Raw genomic sequence first — 13,096 nt, forward strand, 5'->3', positions numbered from 1 at the left:
TACAAGACAAAGCAGAATGTATCAAGAAAGAGATATTGATTACACTGTGGGAAATGTATAGCATGTAGAGTTAATATAAACCAAGGTTGAATTTTATCAATGAAGTGACAGAAGGGCAAGGAGGCTGAGATAATGAAAAGCAGTGTTTGTAGCCACAGACCATGGAAAACTATCAACAACACATAAAAGGGTGTTAGACAATAAAAAACTGAGCCAGAAGTCTTAAGAGAATTAAAAAAAAAATCATAGTGCAACTTTGGGAAAGGCACTAAAAAGAATGAAAGTGCTGGTATGATAGGTTAAATTGCTGGTAACAAAAAACAGAAAATATTTAGGTAGCATATATGACTGTAATGACAAAGTCTTCAATGAATCATTCCAGTAGGTTACTCAAGTGAAAGACAAACCAAGATCCCTAGGGGAAAGAATATCAAAGAATTGGGCCCGGTGCCCTGGCCTAGCGGCTAAAGTCCTCACCTTGAACGCTCCGGGATCACCTATGGGCACCGGTTCTAATCCCAGCAGCTCCATTTCCCATCCAGCTCTCTGCTTGTGGCCTGGGAAAGCAGCCGAGGACGGCCCAAAGCTTTGGAACTGGCCCGTTGCGGCTCACTTGGGGAGTGAATCATCGGACGGAAGATCTTCCTCTCTGTCTCTCCTCCTCTCTGTATATCTGACTTAGTAATAAAAAATAAATAAATCTTTTTAAAAAAAAGAATATCAAAGAATCGAAACATCAAGTTTTGTATGGATCACACAAGGAACTGAAATTCCTTAAGAATGATTTCAGGAACAGTGAATACAGGAAAGATAGTAAAACAGGTGCTTAAACCATCAAAGAGTAAGAATGACTGGCAGAGATGTAGAAGAGGAGGAGAAGCAGAAAATGCTGCCTGATGAAAAAAGGGTTTCAAAACGGAAGAGATACAATCATCCCCCAAATACCAAGGATATGTAAAGAACGACACTCATTCCACCTGTTGGTTCCATAGTACACGTGGTGTGCAGAGGTTTGCTTTTAACTGGGGTCAGAGTGGTCAGATTTCATCACAGGAGAACCTATGCTTAAAGGGAATTATGATGATGACAAATACCAAGTCCCAACGGGCAGAGTAAAAAGGTTTGTGTGGTACAGACAAATGGGAAGGATGGTGTGATGGCTCAATTGGCTAAACCTTAGACTCCACATGCTGGCCTCCCACATGGGTGCTGGCTTGTATCCCAGGTAACCCATCCAGCTGCCTGTTTATGGCTTGGGAAAACAGTGGAGGACGGCCCAAGTCCTTGACACCCTGCACGTGCATCAGAGACCTGGAGAAATCTGGCTTCAGATCACTTCAATTTTGGTCACTGCAGCCATTTGGGGGGTGAACCAGCAGATGAAGATCTTTCTGTCTCTCCTTTTGTCTGTAAATCTGCCTTTCTGATAAAAAGAAATAAACATTTTTTTAAATGAGAGAGATTAAACAAGTGCAAAACAGATTAGGGATAAAGTACAGCCACAAAGGGATAATGAAACTAGTGAGAGTAACATGGAAAGTAGGTATGTTTTTCTGTGGTGACCGAGGCTAAAAGAGGTGTAAGATCTAAGATTAGCCATAATATGTTTGAGGGAACTTGGAATGAAGTGCTATCACTTGAATCTAGTCATCTGCTGATGAATGGTTGCTGGTAATTTGCAGAAGGGAATGTTAGGGACTTGACCTTACCATGAATCTGAGGATTCATGGAGACCCATTCATTAAATCCTTCAAATAAAGGTGTTAAGATTTGTGGTTCTTAGAAAAGTAGATGGTTAGTACTTAGTTAAGTTATTCAGTAAACAGTATTTATTGAAAACCTGAATGCACTACACTGTCCTAGGTTCTGCAATTCCTATACTTTAATTTGTCCAGGGACTGCATGATAGGTAATTAAAAAATAAATAACAGCAGGATCTATCTCTAAAGTAGCACTTGCTATGTGCCAGGTACAGTTCTAAGTATACTATGTATCATCAAATCATTTATATTTGATATACACACATACACACACACACAGTGATACTATATAACATCAAAGCATTTATATTACTGACCTCATTTGGGAGATAAAATAATACCCAACACACAGCTCTAAAAATGAAATACTTGACTGTCCAAAATATATCTGGGACAAAAATGCAAATTAACATACTAACCTGTATTTTTCCACATGGGTATATGAACAAAGCTTTCTTGTGTTTTAGTTTAGGATAATTCCTTTAAATAGATTATTCAACTCATGTAGCTAATATTTACTTTTATAAAATATTAGCATTCTACTTCAATTCTGACAAGCCACTGTGTCTGTTCCATGCTGTTCTAGGAACAAAGAGTTGTTGTTTTTGGTTTAATTTGGCACTTCAATAGTTTTAAGGAAAGTGTCTCGTATATTTACAATCATCTACTTTAGGGATTTGAATACACTATATAGATCAAGGCAATTTGGTAGTAAATGATCCTGATGTAAAAACAGGAGGGATAGAGCCGGCACTTGTGACACAACACCATCCCAAATAGGTGCTGGTTCCAGTCCTGTCTGCTCCATTTCTGATGTGGCTCCTTATTAACACTCCTGGGAAAGTAGCAGAGAATGACCCACATGGTTGGTCTCTAGCACTGATGTGGAAGACTTGGAAGACGCTCCTGGCTTTCAGCTTCAGATGGGCCCAGCTCTGGCTGTTGTGGCCATTTGGGGAGTGAACCAGTAGATGGGAAGATTTCTCTGTCTCTCCTCCTCTCTGTGTAATTCTGCCTTTCAAATAAATATATATTAATAAATATTTTTTTAAAAAAGGATGTGATGATATACTAGTTTCCACAAAATCTAGACAATGTCATAATAAGAGCTTTTACATACTATAATAATTATTTTTCAAAAAATCTCTTAAAAAGCAGTAGGGATATAGGGATGAGGAATCAAGACGGGCTGGATAATGCACAGCCTACTTTTTGTGTATTAAATTTATGCTAAAAATTAAGGGTATAAGTAGTATGAATCTCTAAATAGGAAAACTTATGCCAAAGCAAGTGAATTCACAAAGAACTGATCTTAATAAAATAACCTCCCCCTCCATCCCAGTGTAAACAAATGATGAAAATTATAGACAAAGCTTATTAAGTATATAGTTATCATTATTTGGTAGGGATTGCAAGGGGTGGAGAAACCTGATGTACAGGGATTTGTGTGGTTGAACACAGTATGAAAACAGGCAGGGAAGCAAAGGAAGAGATGTGCTCCTGTGAAGAGAAAGGCACTAATGAGGAAACAGACTCAATAAAGGTAAGTATACAAGAGGCATTAGATTTGGTACCATGTATTAGAAGTCAAGAAAAAAAAATTCCAGGGGACTGAAAAAGAAATTTATTCTATCAATAGTTATGGGCATCAACTCAAAAAAGTGGGAACGTCTTGAAGAGGTTTTAACTATTTGACTTCCTTATCTTGTGGAACAGCAGCACTGACTTTCTACTACATTACAAATTATAGTAGAACCTTGCTGTAACCTTGCTATAAACTGAACACTTTTAACAGATATACAATTTAACATTAATCAGTATTGTGAGTAAATTTTGTATTTATAATAGGTACCTGGAGGGATATTAAATCTGATTAATGATTTTCATATTAATAAATTTGACTCACTAGCATCTTTTAATGTGCTAAAACTGTTATGGGGTCTGTTAAAAGGAACTGAATTCAAAGTTAAGCTTTCTAGCAAGATCACAGAAGAGTATTTCTGACAACACTAACATAGGAGACCTGTTATGACAGTACCAAGCACTATCACCCTACCATAATCATAAGTATAGAGTATATGCTCAATAAAGTGAAAATGTATTAATCTAATTTATTCACATAACACAAATCTCTCTGGTTTTACAAACTGAAAGTGCCAACCATTGATCAGTAAAGAAAAATAGAAAACTGTATTTTAGCAACAAAATCGATCCATATTTTGCTTTACGTCCCATATTATGTCCCATGTATGTATATAGTGCTCTCATTGTATTTCATACTATAAAATGAATTCTAATGAGTTACTAAAAAAAATTGGCTATAGAAACCAGTCATCCCATCCATTAGAAAAATGTACAAAATGAAATGTTAGAACTCCAGAGCAGAATAAAAACTGAAGTTAAAACCTCTGACCTAATGTCTATGTTTCTAGAGATGAATTGTAAAGGTAATGAGAAAGATGACCATCAGAAAAGAGGTCAAAAGAAAAATACAGTTACTAGTATACAGAAATTATCTGAATCAAAGTGGGGAGGAGCAGGCCGAATTTCAAAGGGCTTTGTAGGATCAACTGCCAACAGAGGTCATGATTTTATTTTAGTGTAGTATGATAGCAATGTGTTACAACTCATAACTAGATAATGTAATTCTGTGACTATAAGTTTCATGTGGCCCAAGATGAAGTACGGATGTGTTAATGTGTATATATTATACTCATAGTATAGTGTGAGTGCATTTACATAAGCCATATGTAAAAACATACACATAGATATATGTGTCAACTGTTTGCATAACAGAAAATACCACTTAAAATACGTAGCACTATCAACATCTGGTCCTTGGGATCCTTTTTTATATAACTGTAGTCAAAGCTTATTTAAATTCAATCACTACCTCTAACATCGGATGGAAGATCTTCCTCTCTGTCTCTCCTCCTCTCTGTATATCCAGCTTTCCAATAATAATAATAATAATAATAATAATAATAATAATAATAATAGAAACCTAGGAAGGTAAATTATAAAAAAAAAAGAAAAAAAAAGTTATGACTGTAAGTAACCTCAGTGCTTGTATAAAAATGTTTCCCTACTTGAATCATTATATTCCTCTTAAGCACATAAGAAAAACAAGCAGTTTCTTAAGAAAGTTGATGTTTTAAAATTAGTTACTGAAAGCCAATTCTGTAATCAGAAATAATTTTTAAAAAGCTATGACAAATACAGTTATCTAGCTGCTACTGATTATTAAACAAACCAAAAAAGATCATTTTAAGGAAATTCATTTTTAAAAGGCCTTAGGAATATGTATGTATATTTTGCTAATTTAAATATTACTGACGTCAAAAGATGAAAGCACTGTTTTCAAATTAGACTATTTCTCATTCTTTAATTTTTTACTGAAGTCAGACGAATTTTTTAAAAATATTTTTTAAAATATGACTGTTCCCCAAACCATTCTCATACCAAATACTAAAAATTCATTCAGTCAGTAATTTTATTTTCCATTACTGTTATATTATCAATACTCATTTCCTCGGAAAGTGTTTTATATGTATATTTTTTCTTTTATTGGGAAAACTGAGTTTTTGCTCATCTCTTTGAATTGCAATTTGAACATGTGAAACAAAAACACCCTCATGACTGTGTAATTACACAGGCTTATCAATCCCAAATTAACCAAAGACCATATATATTCACAGAAACAGAAGGGTTATTTTAATCCCTTGAATAAATCATAATTTAATTTTGATATGTATATACAATTCTAGCTAACTACATTAAATAAAGCTTCAAAACAATGGGAAACATGACAATATATGATTCTGTTTTGTTTTTATAACAATCTTTCTAAGGTTATTAATAACACACAACTAAGCAAACAGGAATTTTCATTGGTCAGACATACTCTATAGCATTTAACAATCTAAAAACCAGGATATGAGCATTATTAATTTACATTTCAGTTTATGCAGCAATGGCTTTTTTTTTAATAGAAGTCATGCAACAGAATCCGAGACTGTTTTGTTTGGCATTACATAAGAGCAGAAGGAAAAATATTTTTTGTTTCCTCTTTTGTGCTGCATAGATGGACTGAAAACATACATTTCTGCGCAGCCAATGCTACAGAGCATCTTTTAAATAGGAAATACATTCCAAGACATTTTTGCAAAACAAATGGCAACACATAATATACTGAAAATCATTTCAACAAGTGGTATGTTACCTGGGTGGAGCTGGTGGCTACCGAGATGCAGTCAATAAAGCTGTGTCTTCGAGTAAAAAATGCAACTATCTGCTGCCAGCGTGAAGGTTCGGGCTCAGCTTGCAGTTCATCTGATGAGCCCTTTTTTGCCCAATGTTTTTGCTTTGGGCCTACTGAGCCATGGCTAGAGCTAGTATTGCCTCCTCGACTGGCGCGAGAATACAGAAGTGTGTTGTTTCCGAAAATGTAATTCATCTCTGCAGCCCTGCAGGTGGTTGCCAAGCAGTCTTACTTCTCTACCAGCTGCTGAGTAGTGAACGATCGGTAAAAACTGCAGCTAGAATTACAGCAGCATCACTTGTAGATCAGGGAAAACAAAAACCTTGAGAAATGGTGCTTATTTTCTCGGTAATTTCTTCCTATGAAAGAAAGAGCTTGTATCTTCCCTCCGTACCTGTTAGCTGTATGATGGCTGAGTTTATTTTTGCAGATAAAAAAGACGACATAAGGTGGATTTCTTTCTCGTGATTATTTTTTCAGCAGCGTCTGCAGGAACTAAAAGCTGTTCTTTTGTTAGCTGATAACTAGACGGACTGAAATCCAGGAAGTGAGGTCGATTAGCAGGTAAAGAAGGATGTTAGGAACACTGGTCTACTGAAACCCTTTGGGGCTGCCTGATTTAATGCACTGGGTGGAGAAACCCTGGATTACCAAGTTTCAATCACCTCTTGTAGTAAAATCCAATGGTAGCTTTACTGATTAGATAAATTATAAGTATGGCATGAATTTAACAAATCTTAGGGGATTCTTTTGGCCAATAGCTCTAGATGTTAAAACAATTTCACTAAAGAGAGCCTTTGACATTTACATATAAATTTCTACATCAGAAGAATCTTACTTTATTTAGCACTGGTCTAAGTTTTTTAAAGGCACAATCAACATTAAACTCTGAGGATCTACTGAGAAGGAGAAATCCATTTATAATATAGCACAAGCATGCAACTGATTTTTAATAATTTGAAATTAGAGTAAACAGATTAGCAAAATAATCAAGGTTTCTGGAACTTTTATGACAAAAAATTGTTATGATTATTAGCATCTTTATATATAAAGTTCACAAGTTTGTGATATGGGCCTTTGTCCTAGTGAGTAAGATGCTCTACCCCATCCTGGAGTACCTAGGTTTGTTCGATACCTGGCTCTGGCTGCGTACAAGCTTCTTATTAAGAATGCAGACTCTCGGGGAAGCAGAGATAATAACTCTTCAATTTGGTTTCTGACACTCACGGGGGAGGCCTCCCAGCTTTGGGCCCAGCCCAGCAGTGATCATGTAGGCATTTGGGAAGCTGCTCAGGGGATGGGAGCTCCATCCACAGGTGCATCTCTCCCTTGCTCTCACAAAAAAGTAACAATACTCTTCTTCATAACCAATAAAATGTGTTTTGCTTAACACTGTATAAATCATATTCTGACTCACAAAATAACAGTTTCATTACAGAATCAAGATTAGATAGATTTTCTAACATCTATCATCTAGATCTGTATTTCTCAATATAGTAGTCAAGCTCAGAATTTGTGGGGAGCTAATTTAAAAATGCAAAATTATATATTCTCTCTCCATTAGATTTTTCAAGGGGAGAAGAAACCTGGGAATGGTATGGTTTTTAATAGACTAGGGAAGGGCTTTCATCTGCTGGTTCACTTCCTACATGCCCAGGGGCCGAGAACTCAATGTGGATCTCCCACATAGCTGACAGAGATCTAACCACTCAAGTCACCATTTGCTGCCTCCTAGTGTGCAAATGAGCAGGAATCTACAACTGATAGGATTCTAATTTATCTACTCTGCTACCACACGCAGACATCTCAAATAGCAGGTTGACCAATGCACCAAATACCTATCCCAGAATTTTTGGTTTACAAAAATCACTAAATACAAGTCTGACTGCTAGACTTGGATTGTTCTCTAAACACTGTTATACTGGTATATATGATAATAAATGGCCATTCTTATAACAGTATATAAATAAAAAATTACTTGATAATTTACTAATGGCTAAGTAGTTCAATTTTTAAGTTAATCTGGGCACATTGTAAGCCCTCTGGATGTATTTTTCAGGTATGAACTGACGAAGTTCTGCTCATCTGTATGCACATCAGCAACAACCAGATGTAGCATACTGGAAAACAGCATTGGAAAATTCAAACTTCAAAGTCCCACTGCAAATCCTAGCTTTAAAAAGAAAAAGGTATCAATGTTACCTCTATAAATTGTTCCCTAAGGACACAGTCATATATCAAAGAAAGGTTAAAAAGACATGTGAAATTGTTGGAATAAGATATTTTCTGACAGAGATTACACAGGAAGTTTGATGTCCTTTCCCAAGGACTATGTTAGTTAACAACCTGAAATTCGAGACCCTAAACAGATCTATCCTAATTGGGGGTAGAATACAAAAAAGCATAAAATGTAAAAACAGAATTAAGAATCCTCTTTGAAAGGAAACAAAAATTTTAAGCTTTACCATGGACTAAGTATATAATAGTTAATGGGGATTTTACAAGTGCTATAGCAAATGGCACAGTTCCAAAAATGTGCCTTGATCCACTGTGACGATAACTCAGGGACAAGAAAAAAAAAACAATTATATGATAATTATAATAGATTCTATTACTCTTTGTATTAGTATGGGTGAAGACTTTGAATACAAATGTTGAATGTACAACTTCTGCCTCGAATTGCAAACATTAACAATACAGACTACAGAAATTTATCCTAGAGAATTAAACAGTCTGGGTACAATCTAAGATTGACATCATTCCAGCTGGCATTCCCTGAAGGGAAGGAATACTCTTCACCATGTATGAATTCACTATGCAAGTCCATTCACATTAAGAAAATAAGTTTCCTTACAATAATATCCTATCATCTGAACTACAAAAATATAGAACCAAGTGAATTCATAACCTAGTATTTAGCATAAAATCTAAATCACAATCGGCTTCATGTGATTTCACAAAAGGCAGCAGCTTTAGAATAGCTGCACTCATACTGTAGCAAAACTGAAAAAGAAACTCCATTAAAATAAAAATAAGTTTTAACAAACAGGAAGAACCAGAAAAACTATTTAACATAGTAAACAACAACAAAACATGCGTCAGGGCCAGCACTGTGGGGTACTAGGCTAAGCTTCCACCTGGGGGTCAGCATCCCATGTGGGCACCGGCTCTAGTCCTGGCTGCCCCACTTCCAATCCAGCTCCCTGCTTATGGACTGGGGAAGCAGTGCATGATGGCTCAGGCCCTTGAGCCCCTGTGCCCATGTGGAAGACCTGGAAGAAGATCCTGGCTCCTGGTTTCAAATTGGCTCAGCTCCAGACATTGTGGCCTCGAGAGTGAACCAGCAGATGTAAGATCTCTCCCCTGGCATTTTTGGAGTGAACCAGCTGACAGATTTCTCTGTCTTTGCTTCTCTGTTACTCTGCCTTTTAAATAAAATAAAATGAAATAAATAAAATAAAATGAAATAAATAAAATAAAATAAAATAAATCTTTAAAGAAAAATGTGCTATGGGCCCAGCAATGTGATGCAGCGGGTTGGGCCACTGCCTGCAATGCCACTATCTCATAGGGGCATTTGTCTGAGTCCCAGCTGCTCCACTTCCAATCGAGCTCCCTGCTAACACATCTGGAAAATCAGCAGAAACATCTGAAATCCTTGGGCTGCCTGTACCCAAGAAGCTCCTGGCTCTGACTTGAACCAGCCTCAGCCAATGTGGCTATTTGAGGAGAGAATCAGGGCATGAAAGATTCCTTTCTCATCTCTCTCTCCCTCTCTAACTCTGCCACCTATAAACAAAATATTTTAAATAAAGTGCCATAAACATCAAAAACAATCAGAAAAACAATACTGAAGCACTAAGAACCCATCATCACTACTACCCGTTCATTACCTGAGCTGTTAAATTAAAAAATTTACAATTGTACTGAGATTACTAATAAACTCAGAAGACAGATAAGGTAAATTGGTTGTCCAAAAATCCTCACCATATACACATGTGGTGTGTATATATGTTGCATATGTAAACGTGTATACGTGGATGTGTAAGTGCATATGTATGTGTACGTACATCACCTCTGTATGAGCACCATCTAGTGGCCAAACTGTATGGAAACTCTGCTCAACTTACTACCACAGGGTTATGGAGAAAAAACCAAAAACCAAAAACCAAAAAACCAGGTATGTTCAAGGCTGGCACTGTGCCGCAGGGGTTTTAGGCTGACATTTAGGCTGCATCCATGTTAGTGTGCCGGTCCCAGCTTGCTGCTCTCCTTCCAATTCAGTTTCTTGCTAATCAAATCGCCTGGAAAGGCAAAGGAAGATAGCCCAGCACCTAGGTCCCTGCCACCTATATTAGAAACCTGGAGAGTTCTTGGTGTCTGGCTTCAGCTTGCCCCATCACTGATTGTTGTGGTCATTTGGAGAGCAACCCAAGATGATCAGTTGTTAGGAGCCACAGACTTATGGGCCTTAGACTTGGCCTACCTAACAGCCTGTTGCATTGCAAAGCCTGCCTTGGGCAAGAAGAGCCATAGCAAGCAGGATATTAGGCCAGAACATCCTGTGTAAAGTAAGTGGAATAGAACTTCCACCCTTGTTCCTGTTCAAATAATTAGTTCCTCCCCTGTTTCAATACAGATGATTAATTCCTTCCCTGCTTCAATGAAGATAATTACTTCCAGGAAACTCCTCCCCTTCCCGTCCTCCCCTAGAGAAGAAGGTATATATATGAGGAGTAAAATAAAGAGATGAGGCACTCTTTTCCACCAAGTAGTGTGTCCATGTGTTTATTCATTCTTTTGCCACCTCCAAGTCTCAAAATTTTGTATAGCATTTTCAGTACTACGCTTCATGTTCAGGCTAGAAGATGCACTGAATTAGCGTAAGAGCCTGCTCATATACCCCTGTTTTCTTTTTGAATGCTAAGTTCTTCTAAAAATATTTACTTTGTGGTCAATGCTGCGGTGCAGCACATTAAGTCATTGCTTCCATGCCACTGTCCCCTAACAGAGTGCTTGTGTCAGGCCTGGTAGCTCTGCCTCCAATCCAGCTCCTTTGATAATATTCCTGGGATCACAGGAGAAGATGTTTCAAGTACTTGGGCCCCTGCTACCTATGTGGGACACCAGAATGGATTTCCTGGCTCCTGGTTTAGCCTTTTCCAGCCCTGTCTGTTGTGGTTATATGGAAATGAACCAGCAGAAAAAAGATTTCTTCTCTCTCTGATACTGTCTTTCAAATAAATCAATCGTTCTTGACAATGTTTATTTTTCAGATCCCTAGTTTAAATGAATTCTTCTGTTTTCTAAATGATTCACCTATATTACCTAACCTACTAAATTTCTGTCTCTAGCATCTATTTTGAAAAAGGCAGGAGATTTGCTTGTTTACTTGTTCTGTTCATTTTTCTCAACACTTTCTCTAACTCTGGCAAGAAAAGTTTCCCTTTCAGAGGTGTTTTTTGTTTTTTGTTTTTTTCAAAGAGCCATCTATTTTTATTGGAAAGGCAGACAGAGAGAAGAGACAGCGAGGAAGCTCTTTGGTCAGCTGGGTCACTCCACAAATGTTTGTAATGACTAGAGCTAAGCTGAGCCGAAGTCAGGAGCCATGAGTTTCTTCCAGGTCTCCCCTGTGGGTGCAGGGTCCCAAGGCTTTGGGCCGTCCTCGACTGCTTTCCCAGGCCACAAGCAGGGAGCTGGATGAGTAGCTGGGACATGTGTTGGCAGCATATAGGATCCTGACACACGCAAAACAAAGACCTAGCCCCTAGGGCATCACACCATGCCCTCACCATGTCTCTCAGAGTTTTAAAGCACGAAATCATAATCACTTTTATGCTAAGCACTAAATAAAATATTTTTAATTCACTGTTCACTTCAGTAACGAAAAATGATACTGTTTCTAATACAAGAAAACCAATGGAATATTTCATAATACTATTACATAGCTCACTTTGGCAAACCCTTCACAGGGCCACTCCAGATATACACCTGTTACACTTCACCCTCACTTCCTACCAAGTCGCAGTATCACGGATTTTCCTACATTGTTAAAATATCCTCTGATTATTAACCTCATACTCTTATTATCATTCAAATGATTGCTTCCAACGTGGCATTCTGAAAATACCCTTCAGCACTTTTACAAATACCAATGAACTTGTTTAGAACAGTTTAATAATTTAATTTCTATTTTTGCATTTTACATTTTCCTTTTTATAATGTAGTCACCTTTCCATAAGGTACTAATCACAGAATTCTAACAAAGACACTCTCATAGATGTTGAATAAGTATCTTTTATATGCATATATATTTTGCCAAACAAATTAAGTATATTCCAACAGTTCACTTCAATCATTCAGTTCACTTTCAATCATTCATTCAATGAAAGCGTTTATTAATCATTAGCTTTTATTACAATTCTGAAAACTGAAGCTATACGTAATGTAAATTCTATTTGCAAGCAGTACTATTCCGAAAATTTTACAAATTAAAAAATAATAATGCTCAGCTCCATAACATATTGGTTACTTGTTTAATGCTAAACCAAATATTATTTTATGAAGTATTTGCTGTAGTAAACTATGTAGGAAGTAGGAGAAATATAAGAAACTACCACAACAGGTTAGCCTTAAAGATCTTAAAAATATGATTATATCAGCACTGTCTGTTAGAGTATTAACAATTTAGAAAAGCATTCATATACTTTTGACTCAGTAAACCAACTCCTAGAAATTCTTTCTAAGGAAATAACCTAAATACTTTGTATGTGCAAAGATTATTCATTGTAGCTTTCTTTACAAAAACCCAGTAAGATGTAATTAACAAATATCAAACACAAGACACTTTCATTAAATTATCATAAAAATAAACTATGTAAAATTAAATATAAGCTTAAGATAATTTCTTCTGCAGGGTATAAAAATCTTTACCTGCCCAGTTCCCAGATCTAATCAGATAGCCAGCAAGACAAAGGATGGGCAAGACCATAGATGCTACTTACTAGCACCAGAGGCTCATTAATAACCTGATATTGATAACATTTAAAAGAAGATGATCTTAAAGAAACACAGA

At 36.7% G+C, this 13,096-nt stretch overlaps 1 protein-coding gene across 15 annotated transcripts in view; it reads right to left on the minus strand.

Annotated features, from left to right (window-relative positions):
• DLG1 (discs large MAGUK scaffold protein 1) overlaps positions 1-13,096 on the minus strand; it is a 213,371-nt gene that overhangs the window by 119,128 nt on the left and 81,147 nt on the right. The window contains exon 1 of one of the 15 annotated variants that reach the window (XM_058662091.1): positions 5,983-6,400. The exons of 13 other annotated variants lie outside the window; for them this stretch is intronic. In XM_058662091.1, the coding sequence (XP_058518074.1) occupies positions 5,983-6,216 (234 nt within the window). In that variant the 5' untranslated portion in view covers positions 6,217-6,400. Of the gene's footprint in view, positions 1-5,982; positions 6,401-13,096 lie in introns of those variants that run through there. One more of the 15 variants, XM_036494762.2, reaches the window with a different exon arrangement.

Source organism: Ochotona princeps, chromosome 3 (genome assembly GCF_030435755.1).
Source record: "Ochotona princeps isolate mOchPri1 chromosome 3, mOchPri1.hap1, whole genome shotgun sequence".
Taxonomy (NCBI): Eukaryota; Metazoa; Chordata; class Mammalia; order Lagomorpha; family Ochotonidae; genus Ochotona; species Ochotona princeps.